The sequence below is a fragment of the Elaeis guineensis genome, chromosome 7, assembly GCF_000442705.2.
Source record: "Elaeis guineensis isolate ETL-2024a chromosome 7, EG11, whole genome shotgun sequence".
NCBI classification, from domain to species: Eukaryota; Viridiplantae; Streptophyta; class Magnoliopsida; order Arecales; family Arecaceae; genus Elaeis; species Elaeis guineensis.
The window spans coordinates 101,809,115-101,833,256 of NC_025999.2; the positions used below are offsets into that span (position 1 = coordinate 101,809,115).

Here is a 24,142-nt window from a genome sequence, read left to right on the forward strand (position 1 = left end):
GAAACTCAGCAATCAGCATCAAGTGCACATATATCTTGCGCAATCTAGGTTCCGCCTTTCACACAAATTCCTACAATCTCAAGGACTAAATAAAAATTCTAGCCGTTCGACAAGTCATTAATTATAAAAACATAAAAATTAACAAAAATTGCAAAGATATCCAATCAGCCGCATTTGAAGAACATCTTCCTAATAGATCCATAAGAATCCGAGGAAGAAATCTAACTAGTGATCCAAAAATGTTTGAAACGTAGCAATACAAATTCGCTGATAGGATCTCACACCATGAATAAGAATAAAGATAGTTTTCCAATGTCTATTATGAACAAAAAATAGCAAATTATTTTTCTAAATTATTCTCCTGAGATGTTTCCTCTAAGTTTCCTCCAGCCCTGACCTTCAAGTTAACTTTACCGGTCATTCATAACTTGAAAAATTTATAATTATCCTGAACTGAACATGCACGGTGTTGTACTTCAAGGTATTCAATTCACAAAAAGCTTGCTAGGACCTGCCATCGAAGAACCAAATTGGCATTGAAAAAGGGAACTAAGAATTGTCGATCTAAATCTAAACAAATTAACCAGCAAATAAGGTATTAATGTTAAACTCTTAAGATAATCAGATAAAGGCAACTATAAATAGTAAATACAACTATCCTTTTTAAGGTAAACAAGCATAAAATATCAAAAAAAAAAAAAAAAAACCTACAAAACTAACGTACCTGAGTATTAAGCTATGATAAATAAAAAAAATTCCATCCAGAAATCTTCCCCTAAAAATTTTCCTGAGGCCTTCCGGTTCACTATGCCTAAAATTCCTGCAATTAATGAAAGAGCCACAGCTGGAAGGACTCAAAAGCAGGAAGTCCTATAATAAATGTGACCATTTGATGTGGCACTTCTCTGCAAACCCTCAATAATACGTGAGTCTCACATAGGATAGACTAAGACAATACAAGCAGTTGATGACTTGGAAATGATTAAAGTGCAGAAGCTGAAAGCATCCCCATTGACAATCCAAATCCTTTCCTTTTTTTGGAATTAAGATCTTTTAAACCAATTTTATTGCCAGACAAACTTTAACCTTGTAAAATAGGAGTTCTAGAGTAAAAATTTTACATCTAGATCTCATGAAATTAACAAGAATACCAGGATACCCGGCAACAATGTAAAACAAAATCCTGTGATTGATCTCTATTGTCCAAGTTTATCATCTTGAAGTCTGGAATTTTTTTGCAATTTGACACATTCATACTCCCGATATGAAATATCCGCACATCAATTTTGATCTTTACACGTTAATATTTTCATGATGCTAGCTCTTTCCATTTGGCAACATACTTCCCATATTTAACCTTCCTCTCCTGATTATAATGCCCCAGAAGTGTTACACCAGCTTTCTTCCTATTGTTGCTTTAACTTCATAGTTAAACCCTTATAGTGAAAAAAAATGGCTTGATTTCATATATGCAGAAGCCAGCCATGACCATGCAAGTGGCCACAGGTTACGAAGTTAGCCACAGTAACAAAATGACTATCTTCAGGATTCAAACCACCGGATGGCTATGGAGAATCAAGCTAGGCAGGATTCAAAGGTTTTCTTTCGGAGAACATCATCCCAAATGAGCTTGGAAAAACATTCACAGTTGGACGGAACACTAATGGCATCAAGAAAGAAAAATAGCAAATGTAATCATCAGTCATGTAATAAACAAATATTGATATGAATATTTGGGATGAGAGAGTTTGCCGAGAAAGATATATGTGATGGTTCTGAAGCACTCATCATCAGTAACAGCAATGCCACTGCTTGCATCTGGTATCGCAACATAACTATACTTGTTTGTAAACCTGTGGAGGTAAAATAATTCATTATGAAACTCTTTTATGTTTTATACAATAATGGAATTGTTTGATATTTAGATGTTATTTTTGCTCCATATTTACATCTTATAAAAGCTTCTGTCAACTGTCACCAACTGCATAATCACAATTTTCCCATAGACACAATTGATTTACTTGGTCAAGGAAAATGGCATTGCTGTGCCCCTTATCTTCTCAATATGTGAGTTGTTCAACCAATGAAACAGAGTTTTATGCTTCTTTTCTCATCTTTCTCGACGTTACCTGACAAAAAGATTCATAGAAGAAGAATAAAATTTATAATTTTTGATTATTTCCCTACACAAATTTACTTCAGCTAGGTAACCAATTTTTAGAACTTTCTTATAGTACAATACATTATTAATAGACATAGATAGGTGGCACAGGTTTAGAAAATTTTAACATTTTAATCCATATGGAAGTGATTTGTGTAGTGTAAGCTCAAGAACAACCATTTATGCCTCTTCTATTAATTTTCTATCTAAAGGCGTCATGTAAAACGAGAAAAGCAAAAAAAATTGTTCCACTACTAAAACTATCATTATCAGAAACTTAAAGGGCAAAACAGTAACAATCTCTTTAACCAAGTTAATTAATGACTTGTCTTTCTAATAAGCTTCAAATGTGGACATATTCAAGATGCTTATAAAAGATATTAACATGAAGAAAGTAATAAAATCTATATTATCAAAAAAAAATTTAACATAAGACAAAGGAGTTCCTATGATGAGTTATTTAACCATTTTGGCTTACAAACGAAGACAAGTATTATCTTGCATCTGACGCAAGAATGGCATTATCATTGCTACAAATTAGCGTGTCAAAACTGTCACATATACAAGGGTTGCAAAAAAGCCAAGCCAGGCCAAGTACTAGGCGCTCTGGCTTGGCTTATGATATAATGGGCGCGACCAACCTTGACTTGTATGAGCTATGGGCTGAGATTCTGTTAAATTTTGGAAACATTCTATGTCCACGTACCACTCAAGAACTTGGAGCTTGAGCTTGGCTCATTTCCTAGTTGAGCTGAGAGCAATTAAGCCTATCACCAAGCCGGTCACAAGCTGTTCATGAACATCTTGGACCATTTGCTGCCATATACATGACTTCCCTGACAAACCTCATACCCAAATTTGAATATCCCTCAAAGAACAAGGGAGTAACCATTCTGGAAAGATCAGGAAGAATTATCTCAAAAGATGAACACACATCACTTGTTTACAAAATCAAAAAATGAATTTAAATAAATATCAACAAGTATTAGGCATATTCTAGAAGTGTACCTCTGAAATATCATGGAATGGAAAGGATGTCAAACCCTTAATATCGTGAAGATGTATAGCTATGACACAAAAGATGATGAAAAATGCATGTCATTTGGAATGCCTATAATGATAACCAAGTAGAAGCCGCCAGCAATAGAATCATGGTTCCAAAGCCATATTTTACTAAAGTGTCAGCATTCTCATCTTCCAGTCTTTCTTGAAAATGTCTCAACCATGCATGGAAACTACAGCTCCCCACCTAAACATAAATGTCAAAGTCAACCATTAGCTTCTTTGAAATTCTCCCATCAATAAAACATTTTGAAACTCACCTTCTTGTCCTGACTATATATTTTGTCCTCCTCAGCTTCTCTTTCTAACATCATACGGTCTGCCTCATTATCTTCCAAGACATATGGTACTTTAATTTTAGGTTCAGCTGAGAAGCCAGTGTATGCAGAGTCTGTGTGGATTGTTTTCATGACTGACCCAAAAAAATTTGTTACAGGCACCTGTTCACAGTCATAACATCCAATAGATTAACCTGATGAACTAAAATATAGGTAGTGAAATCCCAAATTATGCCCTCATTCAGCCAGCCCATTACATGTTTATTGTTCTAACTTACAAAAAAACTAAAATAGGATGCATGTATCTTGTCATGTCAACGAATACCTCACTCAGGGGTCGCTGATAGAGATCCATTCGGTAATACGCAGTAGACATCAGCAGACTTGGATTGTATGAATTAAAAAGACTGCAAATATTAAGATGTTCTTTAATGAGCACGGAAATGCGAAATTTAATAACAGATGATGTTGAGCTCAAATAAATAATATATTGTTAAGTGGGGCTGATTGGTAAGATCAAAACATAAAAATAAGCATATCAAAGTCAAACACTTAGATCTATATGGTCGATTAGGTGCCACATCTCTTGATTACGAAATTTTAAGGAAGAAACAGTGGAAGGAAGCAAGTTCAGGTTTGATAAAATTTAACAGGGATATGCATGAGACAGATTTCAACACGTTCATTGAGAAATGTTGGAATCTCTATAAAGAAAAGGTTTTCCATGTCTAGTAAATTCAGGAACAAAAAATGGGCAAAATTTAAGGTTCTACATTGTTATCCTTCCAATTATACTCTTATTAAAATGTTGTTGAACAATTACTCCCAACTTATATGTCAGTGAAATTCATTGATGAAATCAAAAGTAATAGGACTCTAGTTATGATTACAGGCCAAATTTTTAGCCAATTATTGTGGTAAGCGGCACTAGCAGCTGGTGCCTTAAGTAAAAGTGTATTGGTTCATATGGGCATCCATTTGCACTTGTTTGAATACCTACATATCATGTCCATGGGATCCTCACATTAGCCAAAGGTCGCCGTAGAGGGCCAGAGGCAGGTAATGTTTTTAGATCATGAATGCCAGAACCACACAATCCTGCAAGGAATAGGGCCATCAGATTCCTTCTAAAAGGATATTCCAACATCCCTAGTTTTTGGGCTTGATTGCACAATCCCCATCTCCCACGCACACCATTTTCCTCTATCTGTTTCCACAAGTTGGGCCCCTTTGCATGATGCCACACAAACATGGCATGGGCTCTTAGAGGTTTTCCCAATTTCATGATAAAGAATAGGGGATGTACGGCAAACAGAACATTATGTTTGCTCCTTCTTGCTACTTCTCTTTACAGTCTTCTCTTCCTATTCTACATCCTCTACTTCTATTGTTTACTCTCTAGTCTCTTCAGTTATGTTTTTCCTTGTAACTATTACCACATAGTCCTAAAAGGGGTTTATTACTGCTTAATTTCTCATTCACATTCTAACTGCAAGGCATATTTATCTATTCAAAGCATCAAGGGTCTAACTTACGAGCTAAAACAAAGAATTAACATTATAACTACATACAGATTTCTGCACACCATTAAGTGTGAACAACCAACACAAATAATACGCATGGGTTTTCTCACTATTTCACATAAACATCACTCATAAGGTAGTGAATGATAAAGCCAATTCCCAATTGGTCGTATCAAGAACTCAAGGTTAACTATTAATGCTAAAACAAGCTCATGTAGAGCTTTCAGATATTAAACCAAACCATAATGGACTAAGGGAGTAAGGGTGAAGAAAAATGACAGGCATCCTGTAATGTTATGGGATTATGTAATCTGACCTAACATCACTGATCTAGTCTCCAGTGGTAGCATTCTCTCTTTGAAGATTACAAAAGAAATTGTAGACACCTTGACATCTTTCCAGTCCACACTAGAGGCAGCAAATTATAAATATCTCAAGAAGTGACTGGATAGATCATTCTGCCACATGTATAATAAAATCAGAATTCTATATTTTGAAAATCTTAAAAAATAAACAATTCTATTTTACCTGTTCAATGAGGCATTGCTGTACATGTTCAGCTTCTCAAAAAAGGCAAGGGTATAGAATGTGAACCTATCCACAACAGAAACACCAACCTACATGTATAAAGGAAATGTTCATAATATAAGTTAATCAAACTCAAGTGGCAAGGCTATAACTAGTATACACTAACTGCTAGAGCAAACTAAGGTCTGTAATAAGACTAGCATAGCATCCTCATGCAAAGATAAATGGCATTAGAAGATCTATTCTTACATCTGAGTCAAGATGGTGAGAATAGGAATTTTCCCCTTTCATGCTACTTCCAATTGCCAAAACACCAGGAGACTGAAGCTGCAGATTGCAAGGGTGGTGTCAGAAAATCTTAAACTACCTGATGCCAATCCAACCGACAAGATTATATGGTCCAAAATGCAATCTGAGATGTTGATGCAATCTTAATTCGCATTTAACAGATTAACAAAACAAACCTAAGTTTTATAGAAGATAGAAATGTTGATGCATTTGATTGTCAAAGGAAAAACCAATGATGCTCAACTAAATCCCTAGCCTTTTTTAATCACAAATATCAATCAAACCAGCAACTCAACAATTGTAAGGAAAATTCAGCCACAAATTTTAGCATGGAACTCCATAATTTTCGCAGGGAAAAATGAGTACACATTTCTAAATGATTGCGCTCATAATATAACCATAATAGGCATGTAAAATCTCCACAGTGAGCTAGATATGCATGTCTTGGCTCCACTTTTCCATGATGTATTACATATTTTCGTCTTATAAATGCAGGCTTTTTTTAGTGTAATTTTACTGTGCTTGCCAGCAGGTGCGATTCCTTACATGGGATGGATTCACCCCAACTAACTTAGTTGAGACAGATTAAATTATGTAATAAATAGTTTGAAATTTCTTCTGACATCCACTCAACATTTGAGGATTAATATACCCATTTTCATGTGCCTTAGTTCTAGAAAAAATTCGTACAAGATTTCCCAATCAAGGGTCAATTATAAGGTATTATCCACCAACAAACCAGTCAAGCTCCCAGCATTAAAATTTTGTATACAACGCCATCCAACCCTTGTCTTTATCAATCGTATCGACACCCACATATTTCAAGAATCTTGTAGGGGCATTTTGTAGAAATGACCATTCCATTTTCATTTTTTACAGGAATGCCCCTTTTTCTGATTTTGCAACAAGCTGTTCTGGACTCGTCTTGACAAAAATTGCCCCTCGCAATATCATCTTAGAATATGGGTAGGAAGGAACAGGAGTAGGAACAAAACATACAGCATATATGAAAAAAGAAATGACAAACAGTAGATAAAGACAAGAAATGGAGAGAAAAAGAGAATCACTCATGATTATTTTTCTCACCACCCACCACCCATCATCCCACTGCTGCCCACCACCTCCAATGATTCCCACCACCATAACCAATGATCACTGTCTCCATCCACTATTATCATCGATCTCCACCAGAATAAATCCCCCTTATCCTATGTTATCCTAACAATTTTGCTCCAAAGTAAAGGAAATTGGATGGGCAAAAGGGATTTCAAAAATACAGTAATAAATAATATTTCAATACACCCATATAAAAACTATTCTGGTAAATGATAGAATAAAACTATTCAAGTATAGCCCTCCATTCTTGCACCAAATTATTTTATTTACCCACTTAGATAAAACAGGACCTAAATGTAGAGATATCCTAAATTAAAATATAATCAAGCTAAAGACATTACAAAGAAATGGTAATTAAAGACTATTTTCAGATTCTAAGGTTTTCCTTTTTCAGCACACTTTTGAGGTGAGTATAGTATTCAAGCCATGCCAAATTGGGTTACTCATTGAATCAAGCAAAAATGGTGATAGGGCATCATAAATAGAGGTGAGATAGCAAAGTGACATGCGCATCAGTTCTAGTGATGGAGCTAATATTGAGTGGAGATGGATGTTAATGGTGATAATGGAAGACTAGTAGATAACATAGTTGTGTTATGGGTATTGTGGACATTTTGGCATGTCATTGATGGAGGACCAATAGGGGATACGGAAATGGCTGGATGAAATCTCATATAGATCGGATGGCAATATGCAAGCTATTGAAGATGCCTTGTTGAGGGGATGGAGGACCTGCAGAGATTTAATACAGTGACGATGGTGGAGGAACAACGAGGCCAGGGTGAGAGAAATAGTTGTATGCATGCTAATTAGGCCGGTACTAGTTATCATTGTATAACTTAATAGATTTGCCTATTAAATGGAACAGAAAATGTTAGCATGAATATCGTAATTAGTATACTGCTCCAAAATGTTAAATATCACGGTGAGTGGCTGTTCCATGATAAGCTAAAAGGTAAAATCTGAGTTTTAGACAGCGCATATCGAAGTATTTCTTTGTTTAAGGTAAAGATAGGATGATTCTGAGTAAGAATTGTCGCAAGGGTGAAAGGTACGAGGGGCAGGTCAGCTTCAAAATTCAGACAACTTTACTAGGAGTGTTAACAAGCTTTAAAAGGAAACTTTCAGAAAATATAGCCTAAATATGTTTTGGGCCTTTTGGCTGTGAATTGTATCTATTTTACAAATTACAGATGGAATGACAATGGCTATAAATTTCATTTAAATTCTCTCTTCACAGAAAATAGTGCAACTCTCTTAGTGAAATAAAAAATCCAATTTATAACTTCATAACTTGTTTACCTCCATATTTTCATCATTTGTTTTCTTTAGTTCTCATAAATTCTTATAAATTATTACTTCAGGTCCAAGTGACCATACTGGCTTTATCTTTCTCAAAACTTTTGTTGCATGGTTCCTAGAAGCAACAAACAAGAGCAAAAGCATGAGTAAACTGATAATCAATCGTACATATGATGTTGCTTTAGTTTTGAAGGGCATAGGAAATGGACATGAAATAAGCAGAAATAGGATTGAAACCATAATTAAGAACCTCCTATTTACAACACACTGTTATTGGGTCAATATTTGCTAAGGCACTTTCCTGGCACACCTCCAATTCTCAATTCAACATTTGGTAAGGCACCTTCCTGTTGCACCTCCAGTTCTCTGTATGAAAGATGACTGTTATATCATCTTATTTTAGTTGCAGACAATAGCTTTCAGGAGCTTTTTGGTCTTTGAACTAGAGATATACACCTATACTTGCCCAAGCCTGTAAATATATTTGTGTGTCGAGATTTCCCAAATACTTCATTAAAAATAAATAAATAAGAATGATCACTTTTGGGGAAAATCTTCCTCATCATGAGAAGGTTCAACTAACAGTCTGTATGAAGAAACAAAAGATGAGTACAAAGCTACTCACTTTATTAAATAAACTGAGGTTCTTTATAATGGAGACCATCTCTTATTTAAGCCCTCATGAGTTTCTTCGCACATTATGCCAAAAAGGCACACACAAAAAAAGGAAAGAACACGGATCTTCTAAGTACACAACTAAGGGGTCCTAGTGGAGTCGGGAAAGTTTACTAAGAATTTTCCTAAACAGACTATCATTAAAGCCTTCTTTCATTATGTCATTAAAATGTGCTCTGCTTTCAAGCAAAGCTTATAGATCAAGTAGGCTTCATGGAACGAATGAGATGAACTTTACAACTATCAATCTAATGTCAACCTTCAACAAATTAATACAAACTCCTAGCAACATAAGAAATAAGGATAACAGTGACATGAAACCTAGAAGACGAGTTTGTGGATATGAACCTACCGTATTTGTCGCAATTTAAGATCATGCAACCAGGGATCACCGCTCCAAAATTTCTGTAAGACTTTTGGAACAAGTCTAAATAAAGAGAGCAGATAACAGAGTTTGCCAATAAGTAATTACTATCATCTCCAAGATTCAGAAAGTAACAATGAGAACAGTCCAAGAGATCAAAAGACAACAAAGATAGGACTGACAAAATTTCGATCCTGATGAAACGCCATGCATGAGACAGCTAGCACTCTCAGAACATAATTCAAGTGACAGGTAACTTCCATAAATGTACCTAAAATAAAACCATTAGATGCTAATTTCCTGATCTTATTCCAAATAGGACTCCTAAAAATGAAGAAATTCTTTTTGATTATTAAACTGACATAGATCCATGTCCTCCCCATAGACAAATGGCCATCACGGCAGGTGAACAATTCCCTTAGACGGGGGATAGTTTCACAATCTGACCATGTAGCAGTTGAGATCAACTAGTTGGTTCTCTTGGCCTTCCTCATTACTCATTCAAAATGATTTTAGATCCAATCTTGTGCACCTTTAGTCTGATAAGTTGATATGTGACAGAAGCATGGGTTCTTCAAATTCTGCAAAAATTTCACCAAACTAGCAACTTGGGAGGCATTCCGATGCACATGCCATATTGGCATTAGCACAAGGTCAGCATGGCATGTATTAAATCCCTTTTCTGGCTTTTTAACCGAAAAGGTTTATTTAAATTGTAATTCTAATTTTAATATTCTCCATTTCATCATAAGACAGCACAGCACAGGGCATACCAGCTCATATCCATGCCACTTAAACTACTTAGTTACCAGTAAAATCCTTTTGAGTCTGTAAAATTATACAGTAATATCAGTTGCCTTTGTGTAAATTTACTTCTCATATATTCCTTATAACTCCAAACCTTTCTATCTAACTACAAATGTTATATGCAAATTCATGTTGATGCACACTTTGGATTATACACGGACCTTAGATGGCAGAGGGAATCTCATGCCAAAAATATCACCCCTATGTCATCTTCTATATTTTACAGTAACTTTGTTGGCCACATCTACCAATGGTGATATTAAATAATTAAATGAAGTTTAGGAGTAAACATGCGAAAATTATAGTTTTTTTCTAAAAAAGATTGAATAGAAAAAGGCTGACTTTTATTTTTGTTATTTCACAAGCAACGTCTCTCCCATATCAATGTCTTGCATATATAGTGTTCACACTTCACAAGTGTTTATAATCTTTTTGTTATCACATTTCTTCATTCACTATCAAAGAATGGATCATTAAGTCCCTAAACTGCAACACTTCTTGGCCTTTCACAGGAAAATATCTATTCTTTGAGAATCGCTGAATTACATCAGCCTCTCCTTTATGTTACATAAGGTCAAAAAATGGAGTTGTTGCAATTTGTCGAAGATGGAGTTCTCTTTAGTATTTATTTTAAGAAATCACGAAAATGCAATAATAAATGACCACATTATTTGAAATGTAGCACAAACCTGGGAAAAGAGAGTGGCAGCTTGGCAAGTGTCAACCATTATCAGCAGCTCCTTGAATCTGCAAATAAATTTTAAAAAATAAATTAATGACAATGAACACTATACCATCTTTAAATATTTAAGATAGGCCTCTGATTTTTCAAAAGAAACTGAAGTTATCGAAGCTACAAGTACCTCAACTAGAGTTCAAAGAACAAATGAATACCAACAAAAAGGTAAAAACACATGTCAAATGTCCCACCTATGCTTCTCTTTCATTTGCTTCACTGCATCAGCTAAATCATGGCTCTGAAGTTCTTCTGAATCTTGAAATTTCAAAAATTCATCTCCTCCATGCCCAGTCATGTACAAAAGAATGTGGCTTCCTTCATCGCTTAAAAGACGCTTTGACCTTGGGACAGCACTCTCATGTCTCCCAGTCAAAACTCGCAAAAAATTTTCAACAGTTACTTCATAACCTCGATAATCAACCTGAAGGTTCAGGGCAAAGAATGAACAGTCTTAACTAATTTGTAAAAAAGGAAAAAAAAGTTTCTTATGTTTTTTTCCTTTTTAGTTTCCTACTTATCATATTATAATTCCTGCATTATTATTCAGTCTTCTCTTTAATATCAACACTCATCTAGAATAATGTTGTCCTACGTTATTTCAAAGCATGAATGTTTTTTACGTGAGCTTAAACAATGATGAAAAAGATAGTCCTCCTTTCTTGTTAATTAGGCTACCATGTTCCAATGGTAGGCACCTTCTGTTCAAAGTTACAAATCAGAAACCAACTCAATGATGGATTTCAGATGGAGATCCACTTGCAAAATGTCACCATATGTTTTGCTAGATCATATAGGACCAACAAAACAAAACTCAAAATAAATGAGATAAGGTTTGGTATCATAGCATGAAAGGAAAGTAAAAACTTGCATAACATGTCCCAGAAGCAGACAAACCAGGGCTGCAAAACAAATAGATCATGCTAGTGCCAAGTGCAATGTTATGTTATGCCAGGATTTCAGAGCCAGCTGCATAAGATTGGCTGGCACAGTACATGCCATGTGCATTGCCAATAGAAGTGCCATTCTATGCCAAATAAATAAATAAATAAATAAACTTTAAAATCCCTTTCCATTGAAAATATTAAAAAAATATAGGGAAGCAAGAAGGCCATGCCTAGGCTTTCCATGCCTGATTCCCACAATCAAGGATTGGTTGCTAAGTCCTTGAAAATCAGGTTTATCCAATGAGTCAAGTAAAAAGATATACTATTCCGAACTGCCCTTTTAAACCAACATTCTATTCTTTCCTTCTCATTTTTCCTCTTCTAACCCAAACACCCCACCCCTCAACTACCCTCCCGGCAACCGGCACCAGTCAAAGCACAATCCCTCCTCTTCCCTTTCTCTTGTCATCTTCTTCCTCCTTTCTTGTCTCTTTCACTAGGCTAATAGATGCATATCAATAGCAAAAGACTACCACTATCATCAGTAGCTTTTCTATTATTCAGAAAAAAGAAAAGGCAAAACAGAGGTGCTGCAACCGCTATCATAAGTCCATCAAACAGAGTAGAAGAAGTTTAGAGGGAAAAAGGAAAAGGTGATCACTTGCTTCTTGGCCTTCTTTCAAGATCCTAGAAACACAAAATTAACTACCGAAACATCGCCATTGTGATGCCCCCAGATGATGACAACTTTTATCATTTTCATTACCTTATTAAGCAATGCCCGATGCCTGGATGGTCCTTTCATCATTTTCTAAAATAAAATTGACTGAAGGAAAAGACAATTTGAACAAACATGAAGCCAAAAAGAATAGCATCAAAATTAAATCAAGGAAAGAGGAGTGGTTTTTCCATGCCTATCTGGGTAAAGGAGAAGAGATAGGTGGGTATAAGTGATTCGGGTACTAGGAGGTGTGGGACATAGGTACTTCAAGTGACAGGATTGGGTTATTCCCATGCCCAGCTGGAGGGACAGGGAGTCTGATAAGAAAAAGAGGAACAGGGGCAAATGGAGCATGGGACTGCATTAAAGTATTCTTGGAAGTCTAGAGTTTAAACAAATAAAACTGGATGCACTGGCTTCAAGCAGCAGGTAAGTGCAGCATGGGAAACTATCTGTGGCTGCCTAGCTTTTCTGTTAAAAGGATTTAAAAATGTCATGCCGACCAATGCTGGGTATTGGCTAGCACACGGCAACACTAGAAACCATGATTGTAAGACAATACATGTGCAAAAAATACAAGTTAAAGGAAATTAAAGCATTGGTTGTACAAGTAGGCAAGAACAGTTTGTGATTCAATTCCTTTCTTACAAAGCAAGAGAACTTGTCAACTACATGCAACTTGCAAGACTGTATAACGCTCTGAGCAAGCTTCTTTATACAACAATCTTGATGTCTTGCTGCCTCCAGAGAAGGATGATGAGGAATTCCATGTATAAATAACAAAGTTTAAGTATGTGATATCTTTAGGGAGTATTTTGTGGCAGCTGCACTATACATGGAATATTTCATATTTGGACAAGGAAAAATACTTGAAAATTGGGCTAAATATATTGAGTATAGTAGTTTCAGTATTATACCTGTCTCAAAGAACAGAGGGATTTAGTTAACATTTGCAGACAGCCTATGGATTAGTATGGAATACACCAACTTGTGTCAGAAGCATCCAGTGGAAGTTTTCTTGGTTACATCAGTCAGTTACCTCTTTACCTAGTCTGCAGACATACTTGTCAGAGTAATTCTACTGATTTTGGATTCCATTGCTTTCAATTGTTGTGCATCTCCCAATATTAAAAAGTGACCATTTTTTGGTCTAAATATTTCCATGAGAAAGATTAAAGATTGATTATGTAACTTAGCTGATGACCTGATACCAATATCATCATGCATGAGTTCTATACAATATCTATCATCTAATTCTAAATATTCGCAACTGAAGCCTCATAAATTCACCCTGAACAATATCTTGACTATTCCCCACCTGCATTCTAGAGCATCCCACTCTCACTTAGAACTTGATTGTCATAGAAAATCATGTACTAAAAAATGCAAGCAAGGGGAACGTGCTTACTTTTATTAGTCTTGACAGAAATGAGTTCTTTATATCAATTTACAGAGCATAGAAGAATTTAAATCTTGTTTATGGTTTCATTATTAGCTAGTGCTTTTGAAATTTATTCTTAATTAGTGTTAATACAAGTAGATTTTGTGTTGACAGGTTTTGCCAAAAGCATTATTCACATATATTGCCCTCAGTATAAAGCTAAGACCTTCTACATCACCCATATGGTTAAGAAACTTACTTCAACATTATCACCATATAAATTAAGTTGGTGGTTCTCATTGTTGAAAACTTGGGCAGGGTAGTTGTTCCTCGCATTGCAGGCCATATCATCTGCCAACATAAGTATTATCCGCTCATCAGGGATTCCAAGTCGTTTCACTGTCCTGAATGAAGGGAGAAAATATTTCTTCAATTGTAGAAGCTGTAAAACATCAAGAAATAGAGAAGTCAAAAAGAAAAGATAAGAGGAGTTCAAGAGAAGATATCCTCCCCCTTTACCTATACAAGGATAGAGTATTGGCCATGTGTCTGTAATTAAACCTGGTTAAGAATGCAACAACTAATCAACAAACTCGTGCGAAAGGTATTATTTTGAAAAAACAACAAAATCTGTTGACCGAACTATAGAGAAGAAATTCAATCAAAAAAAAAATCTGAAAGGTGGAAATTGCACAATATTTTTAATTAACAGGTAAGGTGACGTATGTGAGAAATTGAGATGTTGATGGCAAAAATAATCTTATGTCTTAACAAGTAGCCGCTGCTTATTCTGCATACATATTCTGATTAGATTGAAAACATATAATGTTCAAATATATTGATCGAGCCAACAATACAATGTTGATGAGGAATATAAAAATAAAATGAGCTTTTTATACACACCTCCAATTGAAAATTTGAGGGCTGATGCCCATGCATGCCCACCTTAAAGATACCCAAGTTTGTATTTCGGATGGCATGGTTGTGGCAGCAAAGGTGTTATAGGGCATCCCTTGAGGCAGGAGTGTTTAAGAATGGGTGCATCTCTTCAATCTTTTGAAGCTAAACATATTTTTCGAGAAGCTAATAGTTCTACAGATTAGATGGCTTCATATGTTGCTGCACATATGGCTTCTACATTGTGGATGTCAATGTCTGATTTCCTTCACAACCGTTAGATATTTTGTTTCTGATCTCCACGGTTGTATTTACACTAGAATGGTTTAATGAATTCCAGTTTACTAAAAAAAAAGGTGTGATAGGGCAGTAATAACTGCACATCTCCTCATGAGAAAAATCTATACAGAAAACTGATAGAGCAAAAGCAAAAAGAGTGTGCCATAAACATGACATGGTAAGCTGTGGAGGATGAGCAACACATATCCATTGTGAAAATGCAGTCCAACTATCTGAAACACTGACTCAAGCAACTTAGTGTTGTTATATTGTCTGCACACCTTTTAAACTTACATGATAGGAGCAGGACGTTCAAGCAAAATTTACAAGGCAATACATGAAAGCCAGTTGTAACCATCAAAATTGAAGACAACATATACCAAATAAGAAAGCAATAAGGACATAATGGAAAACACAAACACTGGCACCAAACCCAAAGTAAGATGATTCAAAGTAGGTAATGTTTATATATGACTTTAGTCTCTGGTAGAGAGTCGTAATGATAGTAGGGTTTTTATTTTTATTTTTTTATTTTATTTATAATGTTACAGCATGACATGATGTAAAGTTATGAATCTGCAAACCAATAGGCAGGGGCTGATGGATGTCAATTATAGACAAACCGCTTGCAGGAACCGATAGAGTAGGAGCATCATATACAAAATTACCTAAAAGAGAATAAATTAAAGATTGAAATGTTTGAAGACTAGCAGAAAAATATAGTAAACACATGGTGATATATAGACAAAAACTGAGAAAACAAATAGAACAGTAACAAACATCAACTCCCTGAGTGAGGCTTGAGCGCTGAAATCATATTACTCCCACCCTAAATCATTCATATTATACTTGTCCTTTGCATTCGAATAAATTTCTGAGAACTGAGTGATCCCTTATTGATTCTGGCCCCACAAGCCTACCTCGCCTCCTTATTACTCTTGTTTGCAGAAAAAAGATTAATAAAAAAATTAACACCCTAGGAATATCCTTTCTTGATATGCAGAAACCAGCAATTTCCTAAATAAGTTATATCTCCCTCAGAAAAACAGTGGTCCCAGGTTTATCTTTTGCCACCATCTCCTGTACTGTCTCACATCTCTTTCCACAAATTCCTCTTGTTCTTAGTTGTCACCAATGAAGAGTAAATGACACTGGCAAAAATATATATCCTGTCAGTTAAGTGAAGACCGCTAATATGCTTTGATCCCCAAAAATCATTGTTACTACAGTTTTTCCAGATTCTTTCATTTAAAATGGGTTGATTATGGGGCGTAACTATAAATCAAAGAGGTTCCATGGATAGATTAAGCATATTTTAACAACTAGCTGTCTAACCAACGTCGACCCTCTAAGAATTTGCAATGCATTTACCGCCAAGGAAATTTTGAGCAAGAACAAACCCACCAAAAATCTAGTATGATGGCTGGCAAACTGGGAACTTATTTTTCACAGTGAACCCGTCGAAAGAAGGAGTAATCTGCCTGAACCTCCCTACATTTGAAAGTTGTCTAGATGAAGGATGGAGATGACAAGATCGCCTCCACTGGAATCGATACCTAATGATATTGCCCATGACTGAGATCAAGATTCCGCCTTCTCTGAACCGCCAAATATCGAGCAGCGCCAAAGACGGCACTGAATAAAAAGACCTAACAAGACTACCCGTTGAAATCAAGATTCAACCCGTGCCCTCCCTTGTAATTCACTAGTATAGAGCTTTCTTCAAAGGAAATCAAAATCTAAGAAGACTGTCTATTGAAATCAAGACTCACGCCTTCGTTGGTAGCCTGCCCCATGCCAAATAATTCGACATTAGTATATAAAGGAAGCATTCAAAATACGAGGAATCTAAAACTACACAACAATCAAGAAAAAAAAAGGGAAAATAAACGAAAAAAAAAAATAATCAAGAAACACCAGATAGATAGAGGTGGGTTACCAGAATCGGGAGGTGCAAACCAAGACGGCCCAGTTGTTGTTGTGCATGGTGGAAGAAGAAGAGCAGCGGACGGAAACCGGAACCGAAAGTAAGAGGGAGAAGAATAGCAGCAGAAGGAGGATCCGACGGAATGCCGCGGGGTTCCGCCGCTCGAGCTGGGGCCTGCGGACCTCGAAAACCATCATGGTTTCACCCTTCTGCTCCAGAAGGGATTCTTGGATGGGTAAGAAGAGACGAGCCACTGTGGAGTTCTTTACCGATCTAATGCAGTTAAAAAAAAAATTATCAAAATGACGCTTCTTTAAATTTATTTATCAAAGCGACGCAAAAGATAAAAATATTATTTAAAATAATAATTTTTTCAATCAAAAAATATCATCCTAAATAATACTTTCTGCACTGTCAATTTATTTTCTTCGTATATATAGCGAGATGATGTGGTCCATAAAAACACCATTCAGAATGATACTTTTAGAAACGTCATTTCGAATGGCGCGGCGCTTTTAAGTGAGCTCCTACAAAATCCCACGCCGTTAGCATCTTCTTCTTCTTCCCACCGTGCTCTCCATCGTCCTCTTTTTCTTTTGATCCGAGACCCACCCCTCCACACCCTTCGGGCCTTTCTCCTTCCCATCCGACGCCCACCCCCCCGGCTTCTTCCGTCTCCATCCCAACCGACGCCCACCCCCCACTCCTCCCAAATTCGATGCCCGCCCACCCCCTCCGCCCCTCCAGACTTCTTTCTTCTTCCTGCCCCCCACCGTCCCCCTTCTTCCCATCCAATCCCCCCCGGTGCCCTCTTCCCATCCAACGCCCCCTGCCCCTCTTTCTTCTCTCTCATCCCCACCCCCTCTCTAACTTTTTTCTCCTTCTCCTCCCCCCATCCCAAAGGCCCTTTTCCATTTTCAGACGACCGATGCAGCTATCCAACGTCACAGCGACATGCCTTGCTATGGTGATCTTATAATTATCTAATTTATCTATAAATATACCATTCGATTGTGTATACTCTATTAATGTAGATGTTTTAACGGGAAAATAGATTTACAGAATACCTAATTAATATATTTATTAAGTTAATGTATCCATTAATATTGTTTGCTATATTCTTGAATAATTAAATTATTAAAATTAGTTATTGAATAATTATTTGCTATATTGCTGTGACATTTAGACGATGGAATTCATAAATGAATATATTAAATGCTGATGATTTTCTCAACATTAATTTATGACAATCTAGATTTATTATTTTTTTATTAAAATAATTATTAATACTAAATATTTTAATTTTGATACTGTCACAAAATTCGTCTACTATTGTACTATGATGGCATAATAGAATATGGCGAAAATGACATGCAATACAGTCAGCATATAAGCCAGATGGTTGAGCTGTCTTCTTCATTATCACATCAAAAATTGTTAGACCATTTATACAGTGGTATTTCTATAAACAGAAAAATATAAAATCAAATTAAGGTGGAGATCTCCTAATATATTGGGAGAGTTAATGCAGAGCAAGTATATCTTGGTTTCAATTGATGACGATGAAGATGTCTAAGAAATATTGACATTTCTTTTAAAATATCTAGAATGTCGATATATTGAATTATATATTAAAAAAGAAAATGTATCTACTAATGAAAATACTACTCAAATGATGGTATTAATGTTTGGATATTTTAGTGGGCTTTTAATCCAAGAGGACAATACTCATGGACCTTCCTTGCCATTCTCAAGTCTTATAGTCTTATATTCTAATGCTGTTAGCCCTAGTTGTCCAATTATTCAAAATCCTATGGTGACTTCTCCTATGGTTGAAGTGTGGGATACAATACTGAAATACCGAAATGGGAGACAATAATTGGATCAACACCGGAATAAATTCTGACAGTCGAGGTTTTGAGTCAGATGAGAATAAGGCTGAAGAAGAATGACTTGATAAGGACAGTGATAATGATGAAGAGAAGATGAAGATGATGATGAAGATGATCAACCTGTAGGAGAATCTGAACCTCGTTTATATGAACCTCCATAATTTTTTAGCAACTTAAATTTAGTTGATGGTGGTGGTGTTAGTGCTGGTCGAATATTGAACTCTGATTATCAATTTTAAAACTCCTCAATGACTGAATTTTCTATAGGTCTGATGTTTGAGAGTAAAGATAAGCTAAAGAGAGCTGTTGATCTTAATCACATTCGGAAGCATCGGACATACAATGTAATTCAGTCACATTCAAAGTTGTGATTCATACAATGTACATCATCAGATAATAAATAAAGATGTAAATGGAAGCTTTGTGCTGCATTGTTGAAAAAGCATGGATCTTTTCAAATCACAAGATATGAGGGTTCTCATATTTGTTTGTTTAATGAGTTGAGTCGAGACCACAAATATATCAGTGAAAGGATGATTGGCATACTAGTCCAACATATTGTTAAGAAAGATTCAGGTGTTAATGTTGAAACTATTATGGCAATCGTTAATTAGCAATTTAAATACAGTGTCATACAAAAAAACATGATGTGAAAAACAGAAGGCATTAGTTGATATTTATGCAGAATGAGAGCCGTCTTATGTAAACTTATCCTATTATAAGGCTGCAATCCAAAATACAAATCCCTGCATTGTTGTTTCATGGGATTTCTTCTCAACTGAGAATTTCAGTGTACGGATTTTAAATTATATTTTTTGAGCTTTCCAACCATCTATCCAAGATTTTAGGCACTGTCGTCTTGTGATCAGTATTGATGGCAAACACTTATATAGAAAGTTTAAAAGTAAGATGCTAATTACAACAGAAATTGATGTAGAGAATGAGATTTTTTTCTTAGTATATGTAATTATGGATGAGGAGACAACTGCTAGTTGGAGTTAGTTTCTTTTAAGACTCAGAACACATATCGTATAAGATAGAAATGGAATATGTTTAATTTCTAACAGACATCCAGATATATTAAATGCCAATACAGATGAGTCTATTGGATGAAGTCCGTCACTTACCTATCATCGATATTGCTTAAGACATGTCCGCAGTAATTTCAACACTCACTTTAAAATTACACAGGTCAAAAAAGCAGTATAGCAAGCAAGGAGCACTCATCAAGTTCGCAAGCTCGAATTTGTCATGGATAGGATCAAAACAGTGAATGCAGAAGTTTGGAGTTGGCTATCTGAGTTGAAAAAAGAGAAGTGGATATTAGCACATGATGTCGACATACACTATGATGTTTTAACTACAAACTTATCAGAGATTTTTAACGATATCTTATGAGGAGCTAGAAATATACCAGTTACAGCTTGTGTTCAAATGACATTTTACCGTCCTGTGAAATAGTTTAATACGAGACGTGTCCAAGTCTTAAGATATGTGCAGGAGAACTCCAATAATTTTTTTTACTCTTCGTGCTATAATTAAGATTGCTGAAGATCAAGTTAAAACTAACCAGCACATAGTAACAATGTTTAACCTCCAAAGAGGCATATATGAGTGCTTACGAGGAGAGCAAGCGTAGGGTTAAGAGGTAGAGATAATTTTCATACTGTGATTTTAAGTTAAAAAAAATGTTCTTATGAAAAATAAAGCATCTATAGATATCTTTGTTCATATATTTTAGCTATGTGCTAAGAAATGTGCATTTTAGTAGATTCGTGGATGATGCATACACAGTTGTGGCATACATGAATGCTTGGAGTGGTGAGTTTTATCCATTACTACATGAAGACTATTAGGGATGCACATATATGTTCACATGTATTCTGGATCATCATCGTTTGAGACCTAAGTAGAAAGGTAGGCTAAAGTCAATAAGGCTTCGAAATAAGAGGATGATAGGCAAACAAGAAGCAAGAATCATTGTGGCATTTGTAAGGAACATGGTCATGATCGTCATCGTTGTCTTAGATTACTTCAACACACATCAACTTCAAGCAGTGGAAAAATTAAAGGCAGCAGAGTGTACTACTCTATGTATTTTCAGAGTTATGTATTGTTCTATGTATTTTCCAGAGTTGAACTATTATGTAGTCTATGTCCAGAATTGTATATTGTTCTATATATTTTCGGAGTTAAACTGTTGTATAGTATATATCCAGAGATAAATACTTATTCTATGTATATTCAGAGTTGTGTATTATTCTATATATTGCATGTCATTGATTGTGGAGCTAATATTTTTTTTTTGTTTTGCTTTTTGAGAATTTCCTAACATCTTTGTATGCCATATTCTTTTGAATGTATTTTGCAGGTTATTTGAGCCATCATGTCTCATTGTATTTTGAATCCAAGGCCCCGAGATCCTAGCGTTCTGACTTTACAAGTATTGCATAGATCAAAGCACATATACGAGGGGGAGGTGATTAACTTTCCATTGAAGTAATTTTGGTTAATTTGATATTAATGATGTTACATTTTTCATATTATTTTTGTTTGATGTTGTTTCAGGAGATGCAGCAAATCAAATGTCGACAGTCAGATCGGTCTTTTTAGATACGCATCCCATCTTTTTCTGATAGAGTCTTATAACTTTTGTAGCAATTGGATTTTTACGGCATTTATCGTATTGGACGGATAAAGATGGATGTAGGTTTGATTACTGCATTGATTGATTGATTGATGAATCCATGTTTTCATGATCTTTAAATTTGCTATATGTGAGCGTTCAACCACATATCCCAAACCTTGACACATGATTTTATCCCTATTTTACCTCCTGTCTACAAATAAGCTTGAAGCACTAACCAATGTAGTGCCTGCTACTACAACTGGTACAGCTATTCACAAAAGCAAAACAGCTAATTAGCCAGCCAAAATAAAGAAAACATCCAGCGAACTTGAACATGAACCATATAACAAATAGCTTAGTCAAAGTAGGGATGGCAAAATTGATCCGACCCGATGGGTATACACCCTATCCGAATCCGGTCAAACCCGAAAAATAGGGTTTGATCGGGTTTGGGTTCGGGTTTGGGTTCGGGTAAAACCCGAAAACTATAGTACGGGTATGGGTAGGGTATGGGTAGTGCTATTTTCTATCCGAACCCGAATCCGAATCCGAACCCGATCCGAACCTATGGATATGGGTAATACCCGAACCCATATCCGAATATATATATACATACATACATACATACATACACATACATACATACATACATACATACATACATACATACATATATACATACATACATATATATATATATATACATACATACATATATATATACATACATATATATATATATACATACATATATATATATATACATATATATATACATATATATACATACATATATATATATATATATATATATATATATACATATCCGAATATACATATACATATACATATACACACACACATATATACACACACATATATATATGATCTCTCTCTCTCTCTATATATATATATATATATAATTATATATATGTATGTATGTATATGTATGCATGCATATATGTGTGCATGCATATATGTGTGTGTGTGTTAGAAGTGTGTATGTGCGTATGTATATATATATATATAATTGGTAATTCTATTTTTGATTGATAATATGCATAAAATTATTTTGCTTTTTTTTGGGGTATAGAATGGACGGGTATGGGTTGGGTATGGGGCAGATATGGGTTGGGTATGGGGCAGATATGGGTTACCCACGGGGATCCCCGAACCCGTTGGGTATGGGGATGGGTATCTCTTTTCTTACCCGATTGAGTATCGGATAGGGTTTGGGTATAAGGTATTAAGTTCGGGTTTGGGGATGGGTAGTATACTACCCAACCCAAACCCTACCCATTGCCATCCCTAAGTCAAAGTGTACTCAATGCTAGTTCACATTTCAGGAAACCAAGTTACCAAACTCCCCCACCACACCCCCCCCCAAAAAAAAAGGAATTTTCAAGCTCAGTTGTACTGCATAATTTAGAGAAAATGGTGAACTAATTTGTATGTACCTAAACCCCTCTTTATTTTAATAATAGTTTTTCCTTGGGCTTTGAATGAGAAACACACTGAACTTAACCGTCCTGCCAATCAACAAAATATGCACTCAAAGAAAAATCCCTCATGGACTAATAACCATATGTATATGGAAGAGTTCATGAATCTGATAATCCAAAGAGATACACACAAAACCTGAAATACCTAGCGTTCTTGCCAACTTTTAATAGGCAAGTCTTTCCATCCTTGCATTTGCAAAAACAGAATTTTTCCACATCTGACTTGCATTTGAAACCCTAAATACACTAAAGATAAAAGGAACCGGAAACCCTGACAAGAATCGCCAAAAAAAAATATAGGGACCGTCAAAAGAATAAAGAAAGCTGTAAACCCTACAGATAATCACCATCAAGAAACATTGATAAGAAAGATAGGCGAGACAGAACATAAATAAGCAAAAGACGAAGATTGGATGCTCAAGAAAACCAAAACTGGAAAAACCCCAGAGAAGAAGCACCAAGAAGAAACCTCGGGAGACGAAAAACATGTTAAGGGATCAAGATTGGGGAGAAAGATCAAACCTGGATCTCCCTCAGCACCTCAACGTGCTTCCTGACCTTCGGCGAGAGGGTCTCCAGCACATCAGAGTGCTTCCCTGCTAGGCTCTGGAGCTTGTTCTGTCTCAAGAACACATCAAGTAACAATTTTTTTTCAAAAAATATGAAAAAAAAAAACCGAGATTTCTTACCCCAAAATCAGAACAAAGACAGAGACAGAGCACAAGCAAGAAAGCACGATCAAAATACCAAAAAAATGAGTTTTTTTTTTTTTTCAAAAGAAAGGAAAAAAAAACAACCTTCAGAGCATTAACGAGGCCGGCCCGGTCCTCCGCGCTCAGAGCTACACATCAACAGACACCAAGACACATAAGGATATAGATCAATTTTTTTTTAAAAAAAAAAAAAAAGAGATATCCAAGGGAAGTAGCGGGGGAGAAGAGAAACCGGGAGTGGTGGTGGGGAGAGCGGAACCGAGATCGGAGAGATTGAGGTTGTCTTGTTGCTTGTCGTCGCGACCTCCACGGAGATGTGAGAGAGAGCAAATCCCTAAAGAGAAGGATCGGAGTGGCGAGGGTAAAGAGAGATTAAGAAGGAGAGGTGAAAGCGGCTTATATAAAGGTGGGGGGGAGTCGTGGGCGTAGGGTTTCTGGCCTCGTTGCTCGCTCCCAAGACGGCGCGCTCGGGCG

General features: G+C 35.9%; 1 protein-coding gene across 7 annotated transcripts; it reads right to left on the reverse strand.

Annotated features, from left to right (window-relative positions):
• Window positions 1–262: 262 nt before the first annotated feature.
• LOC105047958 (uncharacterized) lies at window positions 263–24,142 on the reverse strand. Of its 7 annotated transcripts, XM_073260548.1 has the most exons (16): window positions 23,901–24,142; window positions 23,753–23,796; window positions 23,478–23,573; window positions 16,945–17,205; window positions 14,349–14,390; window positions 14,089–14,233; window positions 11,035–11,264; window positions 10,794–10,851; window positions 5,802–5,879; window positions 5,553–5,641; window positions 3,827–3,908; window positions 3,484–3,663; window positions 3,170–3,410; window positions 2,868–3,054; window positions 1,950–2,129; window positions 1,837–1,853 (listed from the first exon to the last, which is right to left on the reverse strand). In XM_073260548.1, the coding sequence occupies exons 4-13, from the start codon at window positions 17,127–17,129 to the stop codon at window positions 3,273–3,275; spliced, it is 1,227 nt and encodes a 408-aa protein (XP_073116649.1). In that variant the 5' UTR covers window positions 17,130–17,205; window positions 23,478–23,573; window positions 23,753–23,796; window positions 23,901–24,142; the 3' UTR covers window positions 1,837–1,853; window positions 1,950–2,129; window positions 2,868–3,054; window positions 3,170–3,272. The 7 variants fall into 7 exon arrangements, with proteins under 7 accessions (XP_073116650.1, XP_073116649.1, XP_073116648.1 ...); XM_073260549.1 differs by lacking the exons at window positions 1,837–1,853; window positions 1,950–2,129 and adding an exon at window positions 263–511; XM_073260547.1 differs by lacking the exon at window positions 1,837–1,853 and having other exon boundaries at window positions 1,859–2,129.

Excerpts from the sequence above, each read along its gene's own strand:
- LOC105047958 (XM_073260549.1), bottom strand. The coding sequence starts at position 17,129 with ATGATGGTTTTCGAGGTCCGCAGGCCCCAGCTCGAGCGGCGGAACCCC. Across the intron at positions 11,265-14,088 it reads TATATGGTGATAATGTTGAA|GTTGATTATCGAGGTTATGA; the intron begins GTAAGTTTCTTA and ends CTGAACCTTCAG. Across the intron at positions 5,880-10,793 it reads CTGCCACTCTCTTTTCCCAG|CTTCAGTCTCCTGGTGTTTT; the intron begins GTTTGTGCTACA and ends TGCAATCTGCAG.